General features: G+C 48.1%; 7 protein-coding genes across 7 annotated transcripts; 6 read left to right on the top strand and 1 right to left on the bottom strand.

The window, feature by feature from the left end:
- Positions 1-654: 654 nt before the first annotated feature.
- On the top strand, positions 655-2,436 carry EDB93DRAFT_1241274 (uncharacterized protein; the record flags this gene model as incomplete). The annotated part of the gene is made up of 11 exons (XM_041451857.1): positions 655-795; positions 926-1,018; positions 1,133-1,150; positions 1,201-1,226; positions 1,593-1,635; positions 1,688-1,788; positions 1,841-1,900; positions 1,948-1,975; positions 2,026-2,083; positions 2,276-2,372; positions 2,406-2,436. 11 exons carry the CDS (start codon positions 655-657, stop codon positions 2,434-2,436), a joined length of 696 nt encoding a protein of 231 aa, XP_041306441.1.
- A 201-nt stretch (positions 2,437-2,637) lies between these two features.
- EDB93DRAFT_537682 (WD40-repeat-containing domain protein) lies at positions 2,638-4,538 on the bottom strand. The gene is made up of 3 exons (XM_041456650.1): positions 3,424-4,538; positions 2,965-3,371; positions 2,638-2,916 (listed from the first exon to the last, which is right to left on the bottom strand). The coding sequence occupies exons 1-3, from the start codon at positions 4,408-4,410 to the stop codon at positions 2,871-2,873; spliced, it is 1,440 nt and encodes a 479-aa protein (XP_041306442.1). The 5' UTR covers positions 4,411-4,538; the 3' UTR covers positions 2,638-2,870.
- A 783-nt stretch (positions 4,539-5,321) lies between these two features.
- EDB93DRAFT_1153219 (uncharacterized protein) lies at positions 5,322-8,235 on the top strand. The gene is made up of 6 exons (XM_041449783.1): positions 5,322-5,702; positions 5,750-6,028; positions 6,081-7,067; positions 7,118-7,321; positions 7,376-7,573; positions 7,632-8,235. The coding sequence occupies exons 1-6, from the start codon at positions 5,438-5,440 to the stop codon at positions 8,051-8,053; spliced, it is 2,355 nt and encodes a 784-aa protein (XP_041306443.1). The 5' UTR covers positions 5,322-5,437; the 3' UTR covers positions 8,054-8,235.
- A 2,074-nt stretch (positions 8,236-10,309) lies between these two features.
- On the top strand, positions 10,310-11,169 carry EDB93DRAFT_1251637 (uncharacterized protein; the record flags this gene model as incomplete). The annotated part of the gene is made up of 3 exons (XM_041453178.1): positions 10,310-10,385; positions 10,440-10,655; positions 10,703-11,169. 3 exons carry the CDS (start codon positions 10,310-10,312, stop codon positions 11,167-11,169), a joined length of 759 nt encoding a protein of 252 aa, XP_041306444.1.
- A 1,129-nt stretch (positions 11,170-12,298) lies between these two features.
- EDB93DRAFT_1153246 (SNF2 family N-terminal domain-containing protein) lies at positions 12,299-15,787 on the top strand. Its single transcript, XM_041449784.1, has 11 exons — positions 12,299-12,601; positions 12,660-12,692; positions 12,743-13,133; positions 13,187-13,209; positions 13,263-13,388; positions 13,439-13,951; positions 14,000-14,079; positions 14,131-14,567; positions 14,619-14,860; positions 14,910-15,276; positions 15,326-15,787. The coding sequence occupies exons 1-11, from the start codon at positions 12,470-12,472 to the stop codon at positions 15,652-15,654; spliced, it is 2,673 nt and encodes an 890-aa protein (XP_041306445.1). The 5' UTR covers positions 12,299-12,469; the 3' UTR covers positions 15,655-15,787.
- A 2,663-nt stretch (positions 15,788-18,450) lies between these two features.
- Positions 18,451-19,564, top strand: EDB93DRAFT_1104963 (uncharacterized protein; the record flags this gene model as incomplete). Its single annotated transcript, XM_041447462.1, has 7 exons — positions 18,451-18,522; positions 18,574-18,717; positions 18,770-18,880; positions 18,936-19,037; positions 19,096-19,170; positions 19,315-19,416; positions 19,475-19,564. The coding sequence occupies 7 exons, from the start codon at positions 18,451-18,453 to the stop codon at positions 19,562-19,564; spliced, it is 696 nt and encodes a 231-aa protein (XP_041306446.1).
- Positions 19,565-23,504: 3,940 nt separating this feature from the next.
- Positions 23,505-24,117, top strand: EDB93DRAFT_538023 (uncharacterized protein). The gene has a single exon (XM_041456651.1). It carries the CDS (start codon positions 23,544-23,546, stop codon positions 24,000-24,002), a length of 459 nt encoding a protein of 152 aa, XP_041306447.1. The 5' UTR covers positions 23,505-23,543; the 3' UTR covers positions 24,003-24,117.
- Positions 24,118-24,445: the final 328 nt, after the last annotated feature.

Raw genomic sequence — 24,445 nt, forward strand, 5'->3', positions numbered from 1 at the left:
ATCAGATTGAGATTAGCCTTCGGATGGGTACACGCGAGGTTAATGCAAAAGATGCTCAACTATGTTTTGCATAGCCAGTCTTGTCATTCGTTCTTCCACACTAGTGTAAGGCTTGTTCGAATGGACTTGCTACAGTAGAAACATTACTTCCACGGGCGGTACCGGGAAATACGGCCAAGTCTAAAAGAAACCCAGCTGAAGTTGAAACTGAGCTCGGCGTGTAAGACTCAGCTGACTAACTTTAACTAGTGCCTCTACCGTACATCAAAGTTCGCGATGTAAGCTGCGCCTTGCACATGTTTTTAGGGCGTTTGAAATTGGAAAAGACGCCTAATTATCTACTCCTGGACCTGAAGCCAGTTTGTGAGTGGTCTTTATATTGGAAATGAGCTTGAATGATATTTCAAATCTGGGGTACCTGTATATCCTGACCCTCAAAGATCCTGTGATCGCACAGAACGTCGCTGTCTTTCTACTGGCTATTCGACGCTGGGTTTTCCTACCAACATCACGCCAAGTGAGTTGGTTAGCATCGCCATACCAGTATCACTAACTACGATCCGTATTTTCACCGAGAGAGTTTCCCTCGCATGCAGTAGATAAATGAATAAAACAGTCGTGGCTTCAGGCTCTTGCCTTGACCTCGCTTCTAATATGCCGTCGATTGCGATGTCAATCATGCAAGGACCGCTTTGTGGTGCCCTCGCTACCATGTTACTGTATGGAGTCATCTGCATGCAGACCTTTCATTACTGGCAAGTATACGAGCATGACAAGAAGATTCTGAAGTTTTTGGTGAATCTATCAGACGAATCCATATGACGGTTTATCTGACGTTGTCACAGGTAGCATTCATCTGGTATGCTAAACATCGTTCTGTTCGCGTGTCATCACGAGCTACATCTGACTCTTCAGGATTCTCGAGACCGCTCATACAGCATTAACAATATACGCCGTCGAGTTCTATCTCATCATGCATTTCGGAGATACGACAAGCTTAGAATATGCAGTATGGTGCGTCAATTTTTGTCATACTTCTATTCTGCTTCATTCAGTCCTCATCACAGGGGCATGCCCGTAAGTAGCTAGTACAGACAAACAATTGAATGCTGATCTCGCCACATTCCGCCAGGTTTCATATATTATCGGTGTAAGTCACTTTGCATTTGCCTGATGTTTGTCCTAGTTAAACGATAACAGTTCATCATCGCTTACGCTGCGAATCTGTCAGTCTTTTCAAATATTATAAAGGTTTGAAGTTCGTATTGATGTGCAATATCAGTTGCTTCATCTGGCGAGTACTGCAACGTGAGTAAGCTGATGCACGCATTTGCCTCCTCCACTCAATTGCATAGGCAGTTTCGCAAAAACGCTGGATTGCTGTTTGCTTTGTATGTTACATATCTATAACAGCAGAATTCATGCTTACGTCCTTGTGATAGCTCATCTTTGCAACCATTCGCTGCGGTACGACCTTCAATTATATGATCGAGCTGCCATTGATTTTTGGCAGGATTCGGGCTCGCAAACTGCTCCTTGAGGCACGTATCACCTGTGTTAGATGGTCTGATCACTGACTGTAGTTTTAACAGTTTCTTTTATCCTAAATGGAAGATCTTCAGAGAACACGTCTATGTATGTACCTCAACAATTACATGCATGTTTGTCGGTCTTGACATGTTGCCAGCCAACTATGGTGGCTGGATGGGTGCTCTCAGCAGTGGTCGATAGTGCGATTGCGTTTACGCTATGTATTTACCTTCGAAAACGTCGCACTGGGATGAAAAGGCAGGATATCAGTTGGCCCAACTCTACGTCAAACTAACCTTGTTACCTTTAGAACTGACAATGTTCTCAACTGCCTCCTATTGTATAGCATCAATACTGGTGCTATCACGTCGTAAGCTTACTGCCAAACCCCTGTGACTTGGTGACTTATTTTTATAGGTTTTGTGCAGTTCTGGTGGTCATCATGGTAAGTAGACGTAAAAGCAGATGCTCGTCTCACAAACTGACTTTGATCAGTTTCTCGGTCTGCCAAACAATCTTGCGTTCATTGGGTTTGTCCAAGTCCAGAGCAAACGTTTGTCCAATTCAGTCGCCATTCTTGACTCCTAGCTAACGATCTACAAAGTCTATGCGATTTCACTTTTGGCATCGTGCGTTGTCGTAATTCGAGCAACATTCTCTGTGCACAGGCTGAAAGCGTCCACCAGGTTAAACAACCGCAAAAGGCTCGGAATGACCGGGCAGACTATTCCTATTACTGTGGAAGGGGTTGCAAGTTCCCAGATGCCTCGCTTTTCAACGTTCAAACCATCACAGCAAGTGTCGTCGTATCTGGTTTGTGCCTCTCAACCTTTTCCTTTCTTGTGATCGTCTGGGGCTCAAGTCGCATGCTTTAGCCACCGATTGAAGTCCGGAAGAATATTGTGATGGATATTTATGGCAATGGTCATCATGATGATACCGGAATGAACAGCGCAATCGATGAGAGTGAGTGTTGAGTCCGCGCTGACAGGCCAGTAATTTTGGCCAGCACAAGATAGACACTGCACTTCTTTAATTGTTATTTAATGTTACTAGCTAGATCAGGTCCATGCTGATCGAACAAGCACATCTTTTTGATCGACAAGACGTCCATACTGTGTACCTGGAGTAGTTATGTGCTTTACATTAACTTGGATCGCTCTGCCACGCTGGACGTTCGAAGTAAAACACTGAGGAACTTGCATTAAATGCTATACCTGATCCGTAATCGTGAACAGATGGCCAGTAGCAGTGATTGTGCTAATTCAACTGGGTAGGAATCGACGATACGATACAGCGAGGGGTGACAACTATAAGTGAGGACATGAACAATAAGCCTACTAGTTCTGGGGATCATCAGGTCCCGCATCCCGATGCTTGCGCTGCCTAGGAATTAAATTCAGTACATGCTCTTGAAGCATAGGAGTTGCGTACATGATGTTACCAATACGCGGAAATCTCCACCGCTGGGAGTCTACAGACGCCGCAGACCTGTTGAACGTAGGAAAACGCTTCCAAAACGGCATTGGACGTGAGGCTAGAACCGGGGTGGAAGCTGAAGTAAGAGGTATTTGAGGTTGGGAGGACCCTTGAGGGTGAAAGGATGGGGAAGGGGATGATACTGCATCACGCGAGTTGATAGTTTCTGGAGGAACTTGGATTCCATCCGGAAGCTCGATGGGAGGAGAGGTGCGGACTGCAGAAGTGATATGATGACCTTGAGGGGGTAGAGATGAAGAGGGTGAGGTAGCAGCATTACGCGAGCCCACAGTTTCTGACGGCAACTCAGCTCCATTCGGTACCTCTTCTGCTACTAGTGTAGAATCGGAGCTCGTTGACACCTTGAATAAAACGTGCATCAGATATGCTACCGTAAAGACGCAATTTCATTACCTGGTCGATGTAGTTCGTGATGTTGAATGTTGGGGAAACGAACGAGGGCGCCACGACATTCGTCATAATGATGGTCTCCTGCGATATATCCCACAGAAATATTATGTTTTCATCACCACCTGTAGCGATAAGCTGACCATCTGGCGAGAAGGCTACTGCGTTTACTTCCTCGGCATGCTGGAGCACACGGCCAAAAGGTTTGCGTGTGGAGGTGCTCCACAGTCGTGCAGTGTGATCCGAAGATGCACTAGCTATCAGCTCACCGTCAGGGGAGATGGCCAACAAGTTGATGTAGTCGAAATGTGCACGCAGTGGAGATCCGAGCTGGACACCAGTAGATGTATTCCAAAAGTAGATCTGGCCATCACTACAGGCAGAAATGAGACAACGACTGTCTAGAGACCAGACTATCGAAAACACTGGCTTGTCGTGGATGAGTGGCCGACTTTGCCACTTGCCGGTCGTTATATTCCAAATGCGAACCGTGCAATCATCCGACCCACTTGCAATCTTGGTTCCATTGGGTGAATAAGCCATTGTCCATAGTCTACCTTGGTGATCATCAAGGTCGAGCACAAGTTCTCCTGTATCCGGGTCCCAGATCCTTAGCGTACCGTCATCTGATGCGGAGGCGAGTCTTTTCTCGTCCGGTGAGAACCCTATGCAAATGACCCGGTCTTCCGCGTCACAATGCGACAGACATCTGATGATCTCCTTCGTATCTCCGTCCCATATGATGATCTTGCCATCTTGCCCCCCACTCACAATTCTGCCCCCATCCGTTGATACAGCCAGTCCATTAGTCCTACTAGCATGCCCATCTAACGAGTTTTCCTCGTTCCCTGTTTCCACATCCCAAATTCGAACAGTCTTGTCGTAGGATGTGCTTATAACTTTGAGGTTATTCCTGTGTTTTGAGAACACCACTTTCGCTATCCAATGAGTGTGTCCTCTGAGCGATCTGATTGGGGATAGGGATGGCTCCATGGGGTCGTTGGCTGGGCCGATAAGGATCTGGGCGCCCTAGTAAATAATCGAACGAACGTAGATCAGCTTTATGCAAAGGCAATCAGATAGCAGTACATAGAAAAGGTTAGGCACCGGTAGGGATCACAGCCGAAGAGCCGAAATAGCAGGCGCTTCTTGCACATACTTAGAGGGCGCCTAGGGTGTCAAAACTATGCGATCGACAAATCGTGTGTATATGCGAGACTCCCTGTATTGGACTACCACAGTGTATACGAATGCCGCCTGAACTGCACGAAATATAATTCCTATCTGGTCTCCCAGTATAAGGGACGATGCACTCAGACGTACACAAGTGCCTCTGCAACATGTCCTAAACTAAGTCGTTAGCCATAATATTAGAACGAATGAGAGATCGAGAAACAGCAGCCACTTACTGGTTCTAGTAGCACCAACTCTTTATGCATATCTGAAGCCGGCATCTTTGACCCGGGTGGTGAGACGCGTTTCCAGACCCCGCCTGTACCGAGGGGCGATATATCCGTCCTTGTATGACTCAGATTGAGAAGGGCGTAGTGCTAAGATGCTCTGGGTAGGCTTGCAGTTGTGTACAATCGTATAATGCTTGAGCACCCGAGCTGCGAACGCCGAGCGGTCACCGGTGAGAATAGTGGATGATCTCCCAGTGATGTTTTTTTTGCTCCTCCCGATGAGAGAATTCAAATTACGAGCGATGGATAGATTTGAATGAGCAAGCAAAAGAAAGATTTATTTGATGCTGAGAGTGGGGACGAGAAAAGTCTGCTAAGCCCAGTCAAACTGCAAAATCTACATGGAAGTTGAACGTTGATCGTCGAACGTTCTAAGACGGAAAGTCTTACATAAGTAAAAGAAAAGATCTGCTGTCTTGCGGCATTTTCCGGTGGTATCTTGTTCTCTTCCGAGACTCCTCGTCTTCGTTTCAACTTAGTTCTTGAGTGCGGTGTAATAAGCAGGCGTGTCTCTAGATTTCTGGAGTGCATTTAGCTATAGTGCATGTCGTGGCACCATGTTCATGTCTCCTTACCGCCTATTCAACCGTGTCAACTTGTTTTCAACCAATTTGAAGTTCTTCAGCTGGCAATGGACACGTGCTAAGCACGTCTCTCATCCTCACACTCTCACCTTATCCAAGGGGTCATTTTTGAAACATAAAAGTCATAGAAGTATCACTACTGACATGTCCTTACTTCAGCACACTGGTACATCAACGTTTTATACCGAATTAGCAGAGTTACCCCTTCCTGTGTCTGCTGATTTCGTTGGTGGCGATGGTGCGTTTATCAACATAATCAGAGATCGATGATAGATACCCGCACAGTTGCACGCGTCACTTACTCCGTTCGCGACCATCAGCGTAATATCATGCGATCCCTCACTAAGACTTTCCCCGGGGGCATCACTTCCGATCATCAGACAACCTCCCACAATTCCTCTGAAGTTAAGGCATCTGCAACATCTCCTTCCCAGTCTCGTCAGGCGATCCTCCGAGAGGTTGCTAATGGCACAAGTACGAAACGTTTCGTCGAAATCTGGGCTGGTACTCAGATGGAGGCTTCCTTGGATGTCACAAAGTACCACGATGCTTTCCATACAGATGGTGAGTTTGATAAACCTCTAATGTCTCGAAATACTTGAAAATCGGATGTCAGATTTCACATCGTCTCTCTCCTTCTCCCCATCCGAAACATCCCTTCTATATACCGCCGAAGCAAACATCAACAGCGACGATAATGCTTCGGATGATCCTTACCCCAAATTTATATACACCCCGCACTTTGGTGAACCATCTCGCGCGAAGAAAAGATCGACCATTTTTCTATTCCGCTGGGTAAGGTCCACAGCCTTCGCCAAGGCTACTAAGCAGGACATGTTGCTGGTTGCCCTTTCGCCGGCACAGCCTGCGCAAACACCTGTCCTGTTTGGTCAAGCTACTTTTGCGACGGAAAATGTTATCTACGCCAGTGGACACGAACACACCAAAGACGGACGACTACTGGGGGTTAAATGGTGCTTCAATCGTCCCATGGGCATATGGGAGATTAAACTTCCTGAGTCAGCAACCGTGCTAGGGACACCCTTTGGCACTAAAATATCGTGCAACTCATTGAAGCTGACTCCGTCAGAACGGTCTTGTCGTTCACCTCGTGTATTATACGATGACAGTCAGAAACCTATTAAACTCTTCTGGTTCTCAAATCCCGTCGGCGGTCCCCACGCATCTTGCGTTTCTCTGGAATCTCGCGATCTAACCACGGGTACCAACAAGGTCCTCGTGGATGCCGTGATGGAACCTACCCCAGAAAATGACTTTCCAGGCCTATATCCCAATTATAACATGCCCTCCAGCCCGTTTTTGCGTCGTGCAGGCCGCACATACATCGTGCTCCACTCCTTATGGCGCTCTCGTGCGACGATCCTCTTCATTGATACAGAATCAGGAGCGATTTCAGACGAGAGCAAAGTGCAAGATGGTGAACCTTTGTATAGTTGGGACTTACATACTACAGACGGCAAGACGCGCTTCATCTGTTCAAGGAGTACGCCTACTACTCCACCTGAAGTATTACTGGGATACTTTGATGAACACGAGAACCTTAATTGGAAAGTCCTGGATAGGCCAATCATGTCTTTCACAAGTACGTTCAAGTCAATTTAGATTCTTGCCAAGTCTAATCACGCCTTCTAGCTGAAAATGCACTCCGTGATCTTACTGCATCGATCATACCCATCGGTGCACGTCCTCCAACAGAGACTATTGTAATTCAATCAAATAAAGCTTCTACGAGACCTGGCCCGAAACCCATCTGCGTTACCATGCCACACGGAGGACCACATGCATCAATCACAACATCATTCTACCCAGCTACTGCTGCACTAGCCTTAGAAGGATGTAAGTCTTCGTAACTTCGTGGCTACTGACCGCTTACAGCAAGCATGCTCGCAGATACCATCTCCCTTCCCAACTATACCGGCTCCATGGGATTCGGGGAAAGATACATCCAAAAGCTTCTCGGGCACTGTGGAACAATGGACGTACAAGACGTCGTAGAGAGCGTCAACGAACTCATCCGGCTCGGTATCTCAGAGCATGGACGACAAGTTATTCAAGGTGGAAGCCACGGCGGTTTCCTCGCCGCACACCGTAAGACTCTATTTCAAAAACAAAAACAACTCTTTTCCACGCTGACACTGACATACAGTGATCGGCCAATACCCAACCCTATTCAATGCAGCAGTGATGCGCAACCCCGTAATTAGTGCCGGCGAATTAGTAGCAGCGTCCGACATTCCCGACTGGGCTTACGCTGAATTTGGGCTCCAATTTACCCCGGGCTCGCTTATGAAGCCGGCCACATTCCAAAAACTGTTCGAGGCATCGCCTATCGCGCACGTCGATAATGTACGCGCGCCTGTATTGTTGTTGATTGGAGAAGACGACTTGCGTGCGGTACCAGCGCAGGGGTTGAGGTTTTATCATGCGCTCAAGGGCAGGGAGAGGCGAGTAGAGATGTTGTGGTTTAAGGGAGAGACGCATCCGCTTGATGGAGTTGAGGCGGCGAGGGTTTCATGGGAGGCTGGAAGGGATTGGTTTAAAAAGCTAGGGCAAAACCCAGCTGACTGATGGCAATATGTAGGCACGAATAATGACGTGAAGGATCTGAATGTTGCCGTTGTGTCGTAGTGTTCAGGCTGGAAAGTACCTTGCGTGTTCGCCCCAGTCCTATAGGATTACTTCATACTGACAGCAATGTTGTATACATATATTCATCGCTTATCGTTGAAAACATGTTTCCTATTTTCCTCGCGCTGGAGCATTTGAGCGAGCTGATGTGTCGGGGTACCCCTTGGAAAAACTATGATAGCTTATGCTGTCGAGTCCGTAAACCTTTCGAAACATGAACCTCATGCTGATGTGTGATGATGATAGCTGCTTCATCAGGCACAATAATGTAATGGGAGTAGTCCGAGTCCGATACACGCATTGCCTTCCGCCTCGACCGTGTTGGCAGTGAGCCAAAAGATCGCTGGATGTCACAACCATCTTTGATATCGAGTACTCCTACTCAAACTCTTGTGATAGGTCATTTTGCCAACCATTCGCTGCGGTCAAACCTTTTTGATTTTATCATCGAACTGTGCTTGAATTTTTCACCGCGAAACTGCTTTTCAGCGCCGGCATCAGTATTTACACAGAGAAGCCTCAGGCTGTATGCAATTATCAATAACGTCACAATAGGGTCAGGTTGTAATTGATTTGACGCACCCCTGCGCTGGCAGAAATTTCTGCCATCTCGCAGCGATAAGAATCTTGCCAACAGGTACATGCAAAATATAAAATCTGGCCGTCCGAGTCGTCCTATAGTGTTTCTTCATCACCAGAAGATTTTATATCACCTCGCACAAAAAATGCATTTCTCTCTCCTCATCGTTGTTGTTGCTTTGACAGCGTCTATGCTCGTTAATGCATCTGCGGACAAGAATGAACTTTGCGGTCGTTGTCCCCCAGGCTCATTTTGTGCAAACCTTGGCGTGAGTATGAGCAGATTTGAGTCGTTGTGCAACCAAAATCACATAACTCACCTGCGCGTCTTAGGGTGGTCCTCGCTGCCACTCTGATGATCAGCTAGCAGCCCGAGCGGCAGTGAGTCATATCTGTGCCTTTGCTTTAGTATCATGATTGATGGCGCAAAACCTAGTTCAGAGCCAACGAGTAGATAAATCTCGCACTACTCGGGCAATGTAGACGTTTGAATTTATCCGAAATGGCCGACTGTGCCTAATCTTACTTGTGGTCCACTAAGCTTGAGTTTGAGAGGTTGTAGAAACAGGTGACCATTGCTATGGATTAATATTGGGGTCATGCAAATTAGATTTCGAAGGAGAGTACGAGCTATGCAGATGACGACGCACAATGTTGCTCCCTAATTCCCACCGCAGCTCTGAATCTTTGCCACATCCTTAAGCGTCTCTCAACCTTGCAATCGATATTCTAGGATAGTCTCACCGCAATACGCACCATTGACAATATTTTGTCTACTTCGCCTGCTGCCAGGATCAATGACAAATTTATGCCTACCTTCGTCTCCAATCAGGATGCACGCAAGGCAGAACAATAAACCAATCGATGAAATTACTTTGAGATGTTTGAGATGTTGACTCATAGATGGAAGCTCAAGCCCGGTAGGTCCATCAGCCTGAATGGTTGTGGCTGGCAATTTTGCATGGGCAGAATCACATAGTCTACGGATAAGCAATCTAGAACATGCGAACTGAAGGCATATATGAACTTACCAGTTATCACAACCTCTAGATCCACAGTAGTGATAGGAATGGCCTGACTAAGGGATGGTAGTACTGCCTTAAGGGTCTCGAGTGAAGGCCACATACTCGAGGGACTTTTCAATCACAAATTACATATTTTACGATCGCAGCCGATACTGATGGTGAACTAGGGTCACCCTGGTGGGCGACCCGCCAACCTACGGCGTCTTGCTTTCTGGAATCTGGATAATAAAAGTTAGCGCGCGGGTAGTCGGCGGTCGCATGATCGTACTAGTGGCTCACCTATTAAGTATTGCACCACACGAGGCTTCTTCCGATAGGGGGATAGAGGCAGCTGGGCATAGGGGAGCACCCTTTTAACAAATTACATACAGCAGTATACAAACATGCCGAAATAGTGTACAGCCTAGGGGAAGCTCTGATTCTGTGATTCGGACGCGGATGTATAACGGAATAGTACGTTGGCAGTTCCCAAACTCGCTCTGTCCGGTAACCCGCTGTTGCTCCTGAGTCTGGACTAGGGAAATGGCCAGTATACTACTCTTGACAGACCCGAATTTTCAAGAGCGACTTCCATTACCCATTCTATGCGCAGATGTTGCGAAATCGCCCAAACAATGAGAAATACTGGGTTGTCTACATGGATCATTATAAAGAAAGGGACCTAGTGAGTAAGTATCCTATTCACCTGGTATGTAACGCGTAACACAATCTTGAATTTACAGGACACGAATTCATCATTCTTGATGTCTTCGATTGCGGCACTAATCGTCCGCTCTTTCGCTTGCGTGCAGAACGTAGACCATCCAGACGAAAGCCTGATGAGCAAAAAGAGTCCGAGTCGCCTCCGTTGAGGCCAGACCACTTGGTCTCTCCTAGCGATGACACCATCAGTAGACTTCGGGAGAATTTTAGGGCAGATGATTACGACCACCTACCCAGTCTAAATCTTGCGCGCCTGACCTGAAAAGACTCAGCTTTCTCGTAGCCTGCCAGATCTTCAAACAGGTTGAGGACCGTTCATGGTATTACTCCCTGTTTCGACGGCAATGCTACTGGTTCTGCACCACATTTCTCAAGCGGGTGGAATCCAAGACCGGAACGACCAAGATAGCCAGTAGACACTGTAAACGTCAAGGCACACCAGGATACGGATACATCCTTGGGGGTAGGCTCAAAGTATTGAACGAGGATAAGGCCAAAAGGAGCATTGAAAGGAGAAATCTCGAACAAGAAGACCAGAAAAAGAAGCAAGAGGATGAAGACCACGAGGCGATGAAGACCAGGATAATGGAAGCCATGCAAAGGGTGGAACAGGAGAGGCTCGCGGCATTGGAAACAACACGCCAAGCAATCCAGCCGCTGTTAATAACAACCCAAGCACGACAAGAAGCGGAGGTTCTAGTTTTGAGGTCGAAGTTCTTGCAGATTGTTGCCCAGCCATGCCCTACTTAGTCTGTTATGTGCATATGATACCTGCGTATGGAAATGACAGATTCATGTGAATTCGTACCGTGACGCCTGCGCTACCTAATTAGTAATGAAGCTATTTATACTGTGTATCGCGATCCCGTTACCTGATGAGCTCTTGCAAGTCATGTCGGACAAGACGAGGTGAAGCCAGTAACTGTTGACCTACAACCGCGAAGCATGCTGGGCACTACCGGGGTCTACTCTTGGTTCCAGGTTGGAACGCTTTCGATGCCTGAAAATAGTTTTAGAACAAATTCATGCCGAAACCAGAGAGCGGAGGGACTGCTTATACTATGCTACCAACGCGCGGCAATTTCCATGGCTTCGAGTTCAGATACGGCAAAGTTATTGAGCATAGGAAATTGCTCCTTGGAGGAGAATATATGACTGAAATAGAAGATGAAGCAGCAGACATTCGAAGATAGGAGTGGTCTTGAAGCAGTAAAGACGAGGAAAGCGAGACAGTTGTATTTTGCGGGCCTATAATTTCTGGAGGAGGATCGATTCCGCCCGGAAGTTCGATTCGAGGAGACGTCGGAACAGACAAAGTTGGAGGGATTTCATGATGAGAATGGCCCTGAGACAGCAAAGATGAGGAAGGTGCGACAGTTGCACCTTGTGAGCTAATAGTTTCGAAAAGAACTCGGATCAGAAGACACTAACTCCAATGACGGAGGACTAGAGCTACCCGACACCTTAATGATGATTTTCATTAGATATATTGATGTTAGCAAGATTCGGATTCATTACCTGTTCAAGGTTGCTTGTGATGTGGGACAAATGACTCGAAGGAGGACAAGGCCACATACTGCTTCTTACAGCACCAACGATCACACATACCTTGCGAGCCTTGTGCACATCCGAAGACATTTTCCTAACACTCGCAACGCACTCGCCGGTACGGAGAAACAGCATATTAGGCAAAGGGTTGGGTTCTTGGCCGTATTGTCTACATCGTTCTTGTGTTGCCCGCTTCGGCCGCGATGCCAAGCAAGAGGGACGGGAAAGGCTAACTATGTTGAGCGGTATAAGTAACGAGCGTTGAACTTCCGAAGATCTGAGGATATTCCATCCACTGAGCTCAATGAGCTGGGCCTGCCAGTGTTGTGCCAGTGCCTAAGTTACCATGTAACTCGCTTCGCGAACTGCTTTAGGGCCGGTTGTGTCGCGTTGATAATGTAATCCGAGACCACAACAATTAATACTCGTCGCGGTCCAACATTGGATTCAAGAGAATTATTCACCGTTCATCGTTCACCTTCCCATTATTCAGCAGTCGACGATGTCTTCGAGTCCATCTTCGTCGTCACCCATACTGTTTGCAATGTCATCGGCTCCAGCAAGTACAGCTGGCTCATCGCCTCCCCCCAGTGAAGAAAAACGGTTAGGCAGAGCACACAAGAGCACACGCGAGGTGGGTCAGAACCAGAACCCAATACACTGTTTTCCGTACTAAGAATTTTGTGGGACAGTCCTCAGAGGTGTTAGAAACAATAGAAGACGAGGTAAAGTTCCATATCGTTCATTTGAACGTGTCCTGACACATTTCACGTAGGAATTTCGGGAACGCTTCTCTCGCCTCGAACGCCTTCTCGAAAAGTCTTTCACGTACTCCAAACTTTTAGGAGCGCAAATGGACAAGGAAAAGCGTGCATGTGCACTCCGAGCCGCCATGCAAGCCGCTGCACCCTCAAAACCACAGTCTTCGAGAAGGCGTCTTCCAAGGCGTGGAAAGAAACGCTCACGCATAGATGAGTCAGATGAGGAGGGGGCGCCTCCTGTGAAACCACAGATTCAGGAACCTCTTGTAGTTGAGGGGGAGAACGGGCAGCGACCAAAGTTCCCTCAACCTGCATTAGTCACAGGGGCGAAGTTAAAGGATTACCAATTGGAAGGAGTAGAATGGATGGTTAGTTTAGATAAAAACGGCGTTTCTGGTATCCTTGGTAAGCCCCCGACCTCTAATCGTCGCGTTCCATTTTCTTAAAGTATGGTGTAGCGGATGAGATGGGTTTAGGCAAGGTAATCTAACTTTTTTCTTTTTCTTTTGGATAATATTTGACAGATGTACTCAGACCCTGCAAACGATTGCATTCAATGCACACCTGCGCGGCCTCGGTCATTACCAACCTTTCCTTATCGTCTGCCCCTTGAGCGTCCTTCATAATTGGATAGAGGAATTTCAGAAATTTGCGCCTACTGTAAGTCTCTTACCCGTCTATATCTTCTTTCTGGTATCGACTATCCTTAGATACCCGTCTGCATGTATCATGGCACGCCAGCTGAGCGTGCTAATATTCGCCGGACTATCATGCGAGCACCGGACACTCAAGAAGCAGACGATGAAGAGGTTATGGTCAAGACGCAACGCAATAACAAGGGCAAGGGCAAGAAAGCTCCTGCCCGTAAAGCTCCTCCGCCGAAGCGCAAAACAAAAGGCAGACCTGCTAAGAGACGCAAGACAGACACCGACGAGGATAGATTACAGGCAGATGAAGACGACGAAGATACCTCGTATGTCGAGGACACCCGTATACCCACTACTAGCGATACCCTCCCTCCACAGACCCGTGCCTCTTTCCCTGTTGTTGTCACCACCTACGAAATGATTCTCAAGGACCGTATATACCTTTCCACTTATAATTGGGGCTATATCGTTGTAGATGAGGGGCATAGATTGAAAAATCTTGACTGCAAGCTCATGCAGGAGATCAAGAAATATCCGAGCGCAGGTCGGATGATTCTGACGGGAACACCATTACACGTAAGTTCTGTTCAGTATGCCAACATCGTTCTTGCTCATGTTCTACAGAATAATTTGGCAGAGTTGTGGTCATTATTAAATTTTATACTACCTGATATTTTTGACGACCTGGATACATTCCAGGAATGGTCCGTGTTTGTTTTGCTCGGTATCGGAATTTTAGCTAATGGCTAATCCAGGTTCAACCTCGGAACCATGCAATCTCGCCTCTCTGCAGACCAATCGTCTCAGTTGATTGGCACCCTTCATGGTATCTTGAAGCCTTTCCTCCTTCGACGACTTAAGGCGGACGTCGAAGGCCTCCTTCCACCCAAGAAGGAATATGTTCTGTACGCCCCGCTTAGCATAGGTCAACGCAATTTGTACGACAACATCCTTGACGGGTCGTTACGAAACTTTCTTCTTGGCATTTCCAAAGAAGCAGCCGTCGAGAAGGTTGTCGAGATCGACTTGGATGCGCCAATGAAGCTCCGGAAGCCGAAAAAGACACGATACGATGCTGATGGCAACGACGACGAGTACTTTGAGATGCTCGAGGACGGTGGAGGCTCCACGGTTAAGGAGCTAGAGGAGGACGTCTCTGAGATGGCGAAACAACATCAGCAACTTGCGACTCGTTGGTGTCTGGTGTTTTCTTGGCTTCTATTCAACTGACCGTTGGATCTAGGGAAACAGATCAACAACATGAAGCTTCAGAATGTTGTTATGCAGCTACGCAAAGTCTGCTCCCACCCGTTTTTGTTCCACTGGCCTGTCGTCCCAGGCACTCAGGAGCTCGTGCTTGACGAGCAGTTGGTAAACGCCAGCGGAAAGATGATGATCCTCGATCGTTTACTAGAGGAACTGTTCCGCAGGAAACACAAAGTTTTGTTATTCAGTCAATTTACTACTATGTTAGATATCCTTGAGGTCCGTCCGTCTTTTTTCATCTGTCATTGTACTCAATCCCTTATTACAGGACTGGGCTACCGAACTAAAAGGCTGGTCTATCTGTCGTATCGACGGGTCAACAGCACCTATGGACCGCCGCGAACAGATGAACAAGTTTCAGCAAGGAGGCAGCTCTCGCGACGCTCCGAAGTTGTTCCTCCTTAGCACTCGCGCAGGCGGCCTAGGCATCAATTTAACAGCAGCTGATACGGTGATATTTTATGATCAAGACTGGAATCCGCAGATGGATATCCAAGCTCAAGATCGAGCGCATCGTATCGGTCAGACGAAACCCGTTTTGGTGTTTCGACTCGTTACGGCGCATACTATCGAAACAAGGATCATGCATCGTGCGACTGAGAAGAGGAAGCTTGAGGCACTTGTGATAGCCAAGGGTTGGTCTGCCCCAACTCCCGTCATTTTGTCACTCATGTGTTATCGCAGGCAAATTCAAGCTCCCCGGACAAGGGGTACCTCAATCAAACCCCCAATCAATGACAGAACTCGCAGCTGATCTTTTGAAGCTTGAAGGCGAGCAGATCGACGTGGTGACGAATACGTCTGTGGAGAGTAAGAAACGGGTGTTGTCAGATGAAGACCTCAATATGTTGCTTGATCGGAGTGAGGCTGTATTCGCGGACAGGAAGAAGGGATGGAAGAGCGAGGAGAATGGAGCTGGGAAGCGTGCGGCGTTTGCTGTATATGAGGCGCCTGTGCACGAGGGGAATGATTTGGTGGCTAAGATCATGGGGGAGGACGTCCCTGAGTGTTGAGTGTTTGGTGGGGATGTGTGTTGTGTGTTGTGCATGTGGATTACTACAGTTAATAATTGCGATGCTGTACATGGACGCTTAACTCGCTGTACATAGATCATCAGATGAATGCTATTAACACGCGTTCCGTTTATGATACGATATCGTGGAAGTCGACTTTTCGAAATTCGTAAGTGAAACTGTTTCATCGTGTCGGGGTTTGCTTGGTGCATAAAAACAACGCGAGGCTGGTGCACATATTATGGTGCCAACGACATGCAAAAGGAGAATGAGAGCAGTTGGTAGCGTGTGTGTTCGCTGTGCGATCCAAATCGCAGCTGAAAAGCGCTTATAATCAATTCAAGTTGTTGTCAGTCCCAATCGCTGTGCCAGTGCGAAGCTATGGACTTTCCAGTGCACAAGGAAATTTCCTCGCTCGCCTTAGTGAAGTCGAAAGGAGTTTCTCGAATGAATACGCCAGACGATAGCGTGAATTCGATCCCGATGAATATATCTTTTGACGATGTCCTTCAAGTTGGAACTAAGAGTAACGGAACAAGTGCTGAGTTATGTAAACAACTTTGCTTCCTCCGGGGGACAATCGTTTTCCGGCTTCGGAACTTGTAAGCCGAACCTTGCATATTTTCTCCCTGTCCAATTTTTCGAGTATCGCCCTATGTGAGTTCGTCTGCAGCATCCCTTGCAAATGTGAATTGGATGAATAAATTATCACAGACTCAGGCTGACACTCGTCAAAATATCGTACCAAAAGGACTCGTGGAATGTGTCTGGCACATCATTTAAGGCCTTCAATAAACTCATGCCACGGTGATGTACGCCGCTAAGCCCTATTATAAAGGTCAACGCGCTTGATACCATCAAGTTTCAACCATGAAATTTACTTCACTCACCACTGTCATCATCCCTGTCGTAGCAATGGCTGCCATAGCTATCGCATCCGATGGGCCGGATTTACCCTGTAAGCCTTACCAAGGTGAGCACTTTTTCAGCCTACGAGCAAATTTTAGACTACATACCATCCACCTATAAAGCGGGGTGCTCACAGGGCGTCCAATCTTTCAACAACGACAACGATTTCGGGTATCTCTGCGGAGCTAACGGCCACATCACGACCTGGATTCCATGCTCGTGCAAAGGTTGCTGTCGATTGTATGATGATGGCGGTGGGTACTATGTGCCCACCTGTTCATCATGATTTGCTTTGATAGCATCACAGTGTGTGGGTGAGTCCGTCTTTTCTCATCGTCTTCCGAGTCCGCGTTTGCTGATGTGCTCGCTTTCGCTAGTGCACGGAATGATTAACATGATACATGCAGGAGGGCGTGAAGGAGTGCTATGATTGAGGGTCGTGATCACACTGTCTTTTCCTTCAAAGAATGAAGATCATGATGCTTTGTGAATGCAGTATCGAATAAACTAGGCGATTAACGAGGGCCACATCGTGGCTTTTATGACTGTAATCTCGATGTTTGGAACACTTCTGGTTTTTCTAGCCTTCCAGGAGTACCCCGACACATCGGCTCGCTCAAACGCGGAAAATAGGAAAATATATCCCAAGGATGGGCGAATATAACCCTCCAGTCGGTGTGAAGTAATACTACATACGGAATGGGACGAACAAGGCGCTTTCCAGCCCGAACACTACGAAAACATCTTTCTGGCTCACGTCATGCATCCCACACGCCGTCCACACAACAGCAACATTCAAAGCGTCGGTGCTCGCATGTTACCATCAATCGATTGGCGTTTTTTTCCCGGCTTCTTAAACCAATCCCTCCTAGCATCCCACGAAACCCTCGCCGCCTCAATCCCATTAAGCCCCCTTAAGCCACGACATTTCTAGTACCACACGCACACCGTCTTAGCGAATCCGTAGTGAATTGGAGCCCGAATTCAGCGTAGGTCCAGTCGGGGATGTCGGACGTTGTTAGTATTGCCGGCAATGGTTACGGGGTTGCCTGCGTTGAATATGGTTGGGTATTGGCCGAACTGCTATGAGGCCTCAACACTCACTAGAGTTGTGATTCTGTACGATGACATGCATGTCATTCAGCTTCACATTTCGAGTGAACAATCTCCTTCAACTGCACGTCAATTTCATCCAGCATGGTAGACTTTGAACGAGAGTCCTGGTTGGCTAGAGGAAAGATGTGAGTTGCATTCAGCAATTGTACGAACGAGGGAACTCACCGTCCATGATACAGGACATGATAGAAAGACTGCTCGTCACCTTGCACTGGACTTGAAATATGCTTGAGTCTGAGAATCCCGAATTGATAGTAGTCTCAGACCGTGATGAATTGGATGTGATTGGCAGTGCACATACACAGTCTATGCATTCAATCGCAAATTAAGATAGGCAACACTGGTAGTTTTCGCCCTCCCAATTCTGCGGCAGAATAGCATGAGCGCTAGCGCTAATACTTATATGACCGTGCACATATCAACTTCTACACACGCCACAAACATGCCGCAGCCCGCAGGCATGAGTGTTTTTTAACCTCGAACGCCCACCTGGACCCTCTTGAACTCGACATCCCGTACGGCTCTCCACCTCTCTCAATTGTTGCATCATCATAGTAGAGGTATGCAGCTCCTTTACATGACTATCGGCCTGCTTAAATGACGGGGTTTGTGTAGAACCCACAGGTGTATCGACTGCTTTCCGATTTCTTTGAATTTCTGGAACTGTACCACATCATAACTAGAGGTATGCACCAGCCAAACCACAAGCACTTTGGTCCCAAGTTTATCTGACCCATGTAGGCTATCATATTGCCAATTGAGAAACGGGCCATGGCCCAAGATAATCCCCACCGCAAGAAGCGTTTCACATTTTTTAGCAAAACTCATCCAGAAGCCCATCAGGTTCGTTTATCTCTATTCTTCGTCTTCGTATATAATCTGATATCTCTATAGTCCTCTGATATTCCACCGCCACCTAGTCAATCCCACAGAGGAAGTTTCGCCTCACTTCGCAGCAAGGCCAAAGATCTTTTCCCTCGACCTGCTAGACGCCCTAACTCCTCCCAGCTCGTTTCTCCCTCGGAAGATGTAAGACAGGTGGGCAATGTCTTCAGTGAATGTGTATTGCATTAACAGATATCCGAAGCAGGATTCTGCGCAGCTCATGGTATCAGAAGAGGTAGTCGACGAGCTTCCGAACACAAGCTCTAACCATCCTAGTACATCACTCGAAGACCCCCCGTACGATGACAGTCATAGCGTGAGTGAACGGTCCTGCGCAACACCTTGCACTTACCCGATCAATCTCCGCGCAGGATCCTACCTCAGATCAACATGCTCGACAACAGTCCGACAAGCTTCCCTCAACAGACCAGTCGACACACAAAGGTCAGATGGCCCATGGTGCCGAATCAAATGTACGTCCCATAAAATTGTTCTTCGTGCTGTTCATGACAGAGAATATGTTGTGATTAGGACTCTGCAACCACTGACAAACCCGATTTGAACAAGGCAAATGAAGCCCGCAAGATGCGAAAGAGGCCGTTTCTGGTTTAGAAATCCGTGTTCGGACCCGTGCAAGCTGTGGCGTCGGGCGTCAATGATGCAGGAGACCCAATTGCCTGCAGTCGAACAACATCACCCCGTTTCTCGCAAAAATTTCCAAGTTTAATTCCCTTGTTGATACCATAGCAGAGGTATGGAATTTCATCAGGCAGCGACGACGTCAATTACCTTGCAGTGCAGATTCATCCATACGCCAAGGCAGCATGGGGTGTCCTGTCGGTTGTGTCCAAGGTATCTATCCACACCTGATATTTTTGATGCACGTTTGATTGACATACCTTTCTGACAGACAATAACGTCGCAAGCTACTCGCGACGACTCGATCAGCCAACTCCTCTCAAAGATGGATGAGGTGTACACGTTTCTTCACAGAGAATGACCTGGCGGCTCTCACATCAATGAAAAGCCGTTGTCGTGCGGATATGTCAGCAAACGCTCGAGTGTTCTTATTTCCTTCGCGATTATTCCAAGAGCAAGAATTTTTGTGAGTCAAACAGCGAAGTGCGGTCCTCATTAAACTCACAATCTTATTTTGCAGGGATCAGGCTCGGCAGAAATGTCGTATCGGCAACTGATGATACAGTAAAGGGATATAACACCGTATTTGAGGACCTCATGCAACAGTTTCGGAATAGGGCAGCGCGGGACACGGTGGTGGTCGTGCACCGGATGTTGGAAGGCATCCAGGAGTTGAGTAAGTGCTTCATTGATATGCTGTCAACTCTCGACGGTTTTTAACACCCACACTTTAGTCGAAGGCGCAGACCTGAGCGGAATGAAATGTGCGGAAGGAGCAGGGTTGGACACGAGAAAGAAGTGTTTGCCAGGGAACCCGAGAGGAAATTCTAGATGAGATCACGACTTGGATCAACAACACTGAAGATGATGTTTCTCGCGTCTTCTGGCTGCACGGAAATGCTGGCACAGGCAAATCGTCCATCGCGCATACGATTGCAGACCGTTTCCGAGAGCTTGGGCGCTTGGGATCATGTTATTGCTTCGACCGAGCAGCGCAAGGACGCCATGAAAAAGTTTTCACCACAATCGCACGTGGTCTTGCTGACCGTGATGAGCAGATGCGACACGCGCTAGCAGATATTGTCCGTCACGACAACTCACTCACAAATACCCCGGACGTCATGCAGCAGTGGAAAGAGTTGATCGTGAAGCCTGCGTCAAAGTTGTCGTGGGCGATGGTGGGACCTACTTTGATTGTCATCGATGCATTGGATGAGAGTGGTGACGATGCCACACGACGACATCTCCTCCAAATCCTGGCTGGCAAGTCAGGAGACGAGGAGTCCCATATAAACAAGCTTCCTTCCAACTTCCGGTTTCTTGTTACATCACGACCTCTACCGGACATCCACAACGCGTTAAACGGCGTCAAGCATATGTTTCAAAAGTCTATGGATAGTATTTTATCCTACAACAACTGAACGTGACATTCTGCGCTATGTCACCAATGAACTCTTGTGCGTGGATGGCGTACACGGAGACGAGCTTTTAACATCCCTCACGCGCGAATCTGGTGGACTATTTGAGTGGTCGCGTCTAGCATGCGCATATATCAAAGCAGACAATGACGCTGGTTTAACTCCCCTCGAACGTTTCGAAGCTATCATCAGTCACAAGAAAGACGATCACGTTCCCCTTCTCGACCAGATGTACAAATTCACTTTGGAATCAATATTTCGACCAAACCAGCCGCAGCGCCAGAAACGTCTTGCTCGTTTTTGTTCGGTGATGGCACAAGTACTAGGAACGCTGGAACCACTCCCCCTTGCTTCATTGCGCTTGATGAGGCAATATTTTCCCGAGGACAACTTGGACATCGTTACTGCGATCGTAAAGCCCATGGGTGCTCTTCTGAGCGGCACCACCAATCTTTCTTCCGTCGTCCGTCCACTTCATGCATCCTTTCCCGATTTTCTCACAGATAAACAACGAAGTGACGAGTTCTTCGTCGACACATCTCACATTCAGAAGGACCTTGCATTTGCGTCCCTCGCAGTCATGGAGCACACCCTACGATTCAACATATGCAAACTGCCAAGTTCTTACCTTCCTAATTCCGAAATCTCCGACTTGCATGAACGAGTCGAGCGGCACATCACCCCGGAGCTGTCCTATTCCTGTCGATTCTGGACCAATCATCTACGAAAAGCAGCTTTTAACTTGCACCTCGCTGGTGTGGTTCGAACATTCTTCAATCACGAACGGTTACTATTCTGGTTGGAAGTGCTCAGTTTGCTCAAGACCATCAACACAACGGCTGACTCACTGTCATCTGTAATCGAGTGGGTCAAGGTTCGTATCAGAGCCCTTATTTTCTACACAGTTGTTCTGACGTGAACCAGCCCCACCCCACAGAATGCAAAGATATCTCGGACGACGCTACAGATGCCCATAGATTCATTCGCATGTTCGGCCTTCCCATTTCCTTCAGCACCCCCCATCTGTATCTATCTGCGCTGCCATTTTCACCAAAGGAGTCACGCATCTTCACGAAGTTCGCAAATGCATTTCCTTCAGTACTGCGAATTGTTTCCGGCCATAATTCGTCATGGTCAATGATTCAGCAGGTGATACGTCCAGATTCTCTTGTCCTATGCGCTGCGTTCTCTCCGGATGGCAAGCGCATCGTTGCGGGGTTACCCGGGGGTACTATCCAGGTGTGGGATGCTGAGACTGGCGAGCATCTTCGACTTCCTCTCATAGGGCATACGCATGATGTCATTTCTGTTGCATTCTCGCCAGATAGCAGGCGCATCGTGTCGGGGTCGCGGGATAAGACTATTCTGCTGTGGGATGCCGAGACTGGCAAACCGTTGCAGCCACCTCTGGAGGGACATGAGGGTATTGTCAACTCTGTTGCATTCTCGCCCAATGGCAGGTACATCGTATCGGGGTCACAAGATAAGACCATTCGGTTATGGGATGCCGAGACTGGCAAGCCTCTGCGACCGCCCCTCATGGGTCATATGAGTTTAATCACTTCTGTTGCATTCTCGCCGGATGGCACATGCCTCGTGTCAGGATCTTGGGACGAGACGATCCGGTTATGGAGTGTGGAGACGGGAAAGCTGCTGTTGCCACCTCTGGAGGGACTTGGTTATGTCAATTCTGTTGCATTCTCGCCGGATGGCAAGCGCATCGCGTCGTCAAGCAACAACACCATTCGCTTGTGGAATGCCGAAACTGGTGAGCCGCTGGGCCCACCTCTCGTGGGACATGAGCAAGATGTCACATCCATTGCATTCTCTCCAAATGGCAAGCTCATTGTGTCAGGGTCAGAAGACAATACTGTTCGGTTATGGGATACCGAGACCGGCAAGCCACTGCAACCACCTCTCCAGGGACACCAGTCATTCGTCACCTGTGTTGCATTCTCACCGGATGGCCAGCGTATCCTGTCAGGGTCATGGGACAATATTTTATTATGGGAGGCCACGACTGGCGAGCCAGTGCAGCCACCTCGCATGCAACACACGACTATTTCCCATGCCGCATTCTTGCCGGATGGCAAGCACATCATATCAGTATCACAAGAGAACACCTTTTGCTTCTGGGATGCCAAGACTGGCGAGTGTCTTCGGCCGCCTGTCGAGGCGCATAAGAACAGTGGTGACGTCACCTCTGCTGCACTCTCGCCGGATGGCAAGCGCATCGTGTTTAGGTTATACGATAACACCATTTTATTGCAGGATATCGAAACTGGCGAATTGCTCCACCCACCTCTTGAGGGACATGAGAGTGCTGTCTGCTCTGTTGCATTCTCGCCCAATGGCAGGCGCATCGTATCAGGGTCGCAAGATAAGACCATTCGGTTATGGGATGCCGAGACTGGCAAGCCACTCCAGCCACCTCTCGAGGGGCATGAGAGTGGTGTCTGCTCTGTTGCATTCTCGCCCAATGGCAGGCGCATCGTATCAGGGTCGCAAGATAAGACCATTCGGTTATGGGATGCCGAGACTGGCAAGCCACTCCAGCCACCTCTTGAGGGACATAATGGCCATGTCTATTCTGTCGCATTCTCGCCCGATGGCAGGCGCATCGTATCAGGGTCGCAAGATAAGACCATTCGGTTATGGGATGCCGAGACTGGCAAGCCACTCCAGCCACCTCTTGAGGGACATGAGAGTGGCATGTCTACTCTGTCGCATTCTCGCCCGATGGCAGGCGCATCGTATCAGGGTCGGCAAGATGAAGACCATTCGGTTATGGGATGCCGAGACCTGGCGAGCCTACTCCAGTCCACCTCTTGAGGGACATGAAGATGCCTATCCGCTTCTGTTAGCATTCTCGCTCGATGGCAGGCGCATCATGTCGCTGTCATATGACAGGATCATACGGTTATGGGATGTCGAGGCTGGCAAGACGCTGCAGCCACTTCAAGATGTTCGGCAGGCGTCAGTTCCGTTGCAGTTTCGCCAGATGAAATCGACATCATGTCTGGATCTCATAACCATGCACACGACACACGATCTATTCGAAACCATGACTTAGAACACCTCATACGTTTTTCCCTGCACCCGGGACACGCTCTTGTTGATACTGCCACGCTTCTCGATGAAATCGCCACTCCAACACAAGACAGATCGGAACCCCCGGTGAGGATTCGGGAACATGACAGATGGGCTGTGGTTGGACCGGAGAACAGGCTTTTGTTTTGGGTCCCGCCAAACTACGATCCCCTGTGGTGTCCGCCAAGGATGCAGTGGGTTGTTCCTCCGCTCAGCCTTCCACTTGATCTCAGCCATATGGCTCACGGATTATCTTGGGAGTCATGTTATGGAGGGCACAATCATGTTTGACATACTTACGAATAAATACAAGCTTCATTGTAAACCACCTTAGTTATTTCGACACTTACGAGCACCTTTAGACTGTAACTTCTCTTAGAGACAGTAATTTATCAAATATGTAAGCCTTCTATGTTGATAACTGATAAAATGAACTGTTGTCTGCCAAAGGGAAGTACGGGTGATTGTATCGGGACGTAGGTGTTACTGCATTCAAGAAGGTCACTTATGGGATATGAATCGAGATATGGAGCAGAGCACACTTACGACTCATGCAAGAATACTACTCAAACTGCCCCGTTTATGCCCATCTCTCCCAACGTTGTTGTGCGCTTTGATGTTGTCGTCAAGTTGGTGAATGTCCGGGGTGAATCCCGCAAAACGAAAGAACGATATGCGCTGCTGAAAGCCGATGGCAAGGTTGGGATGTATGATCAATACATGGACGGTATTGG

Source organism: Suillus bovinus (assembly GCF_016758785.1).
Source record: "Suillus bovinus strain UH-Sbo-P2 chromosome Unknown EDB93scaffold_38, whole genome shotgun sequence".
In the NCBI taxonomy this organism is placed as follows: domain Eukaryota; kingdom Fungi; phylum Basidiomycota; class Agaricomycetes; order Boletales; family Suillaceae; genus Suillus; species Suillus bovinus.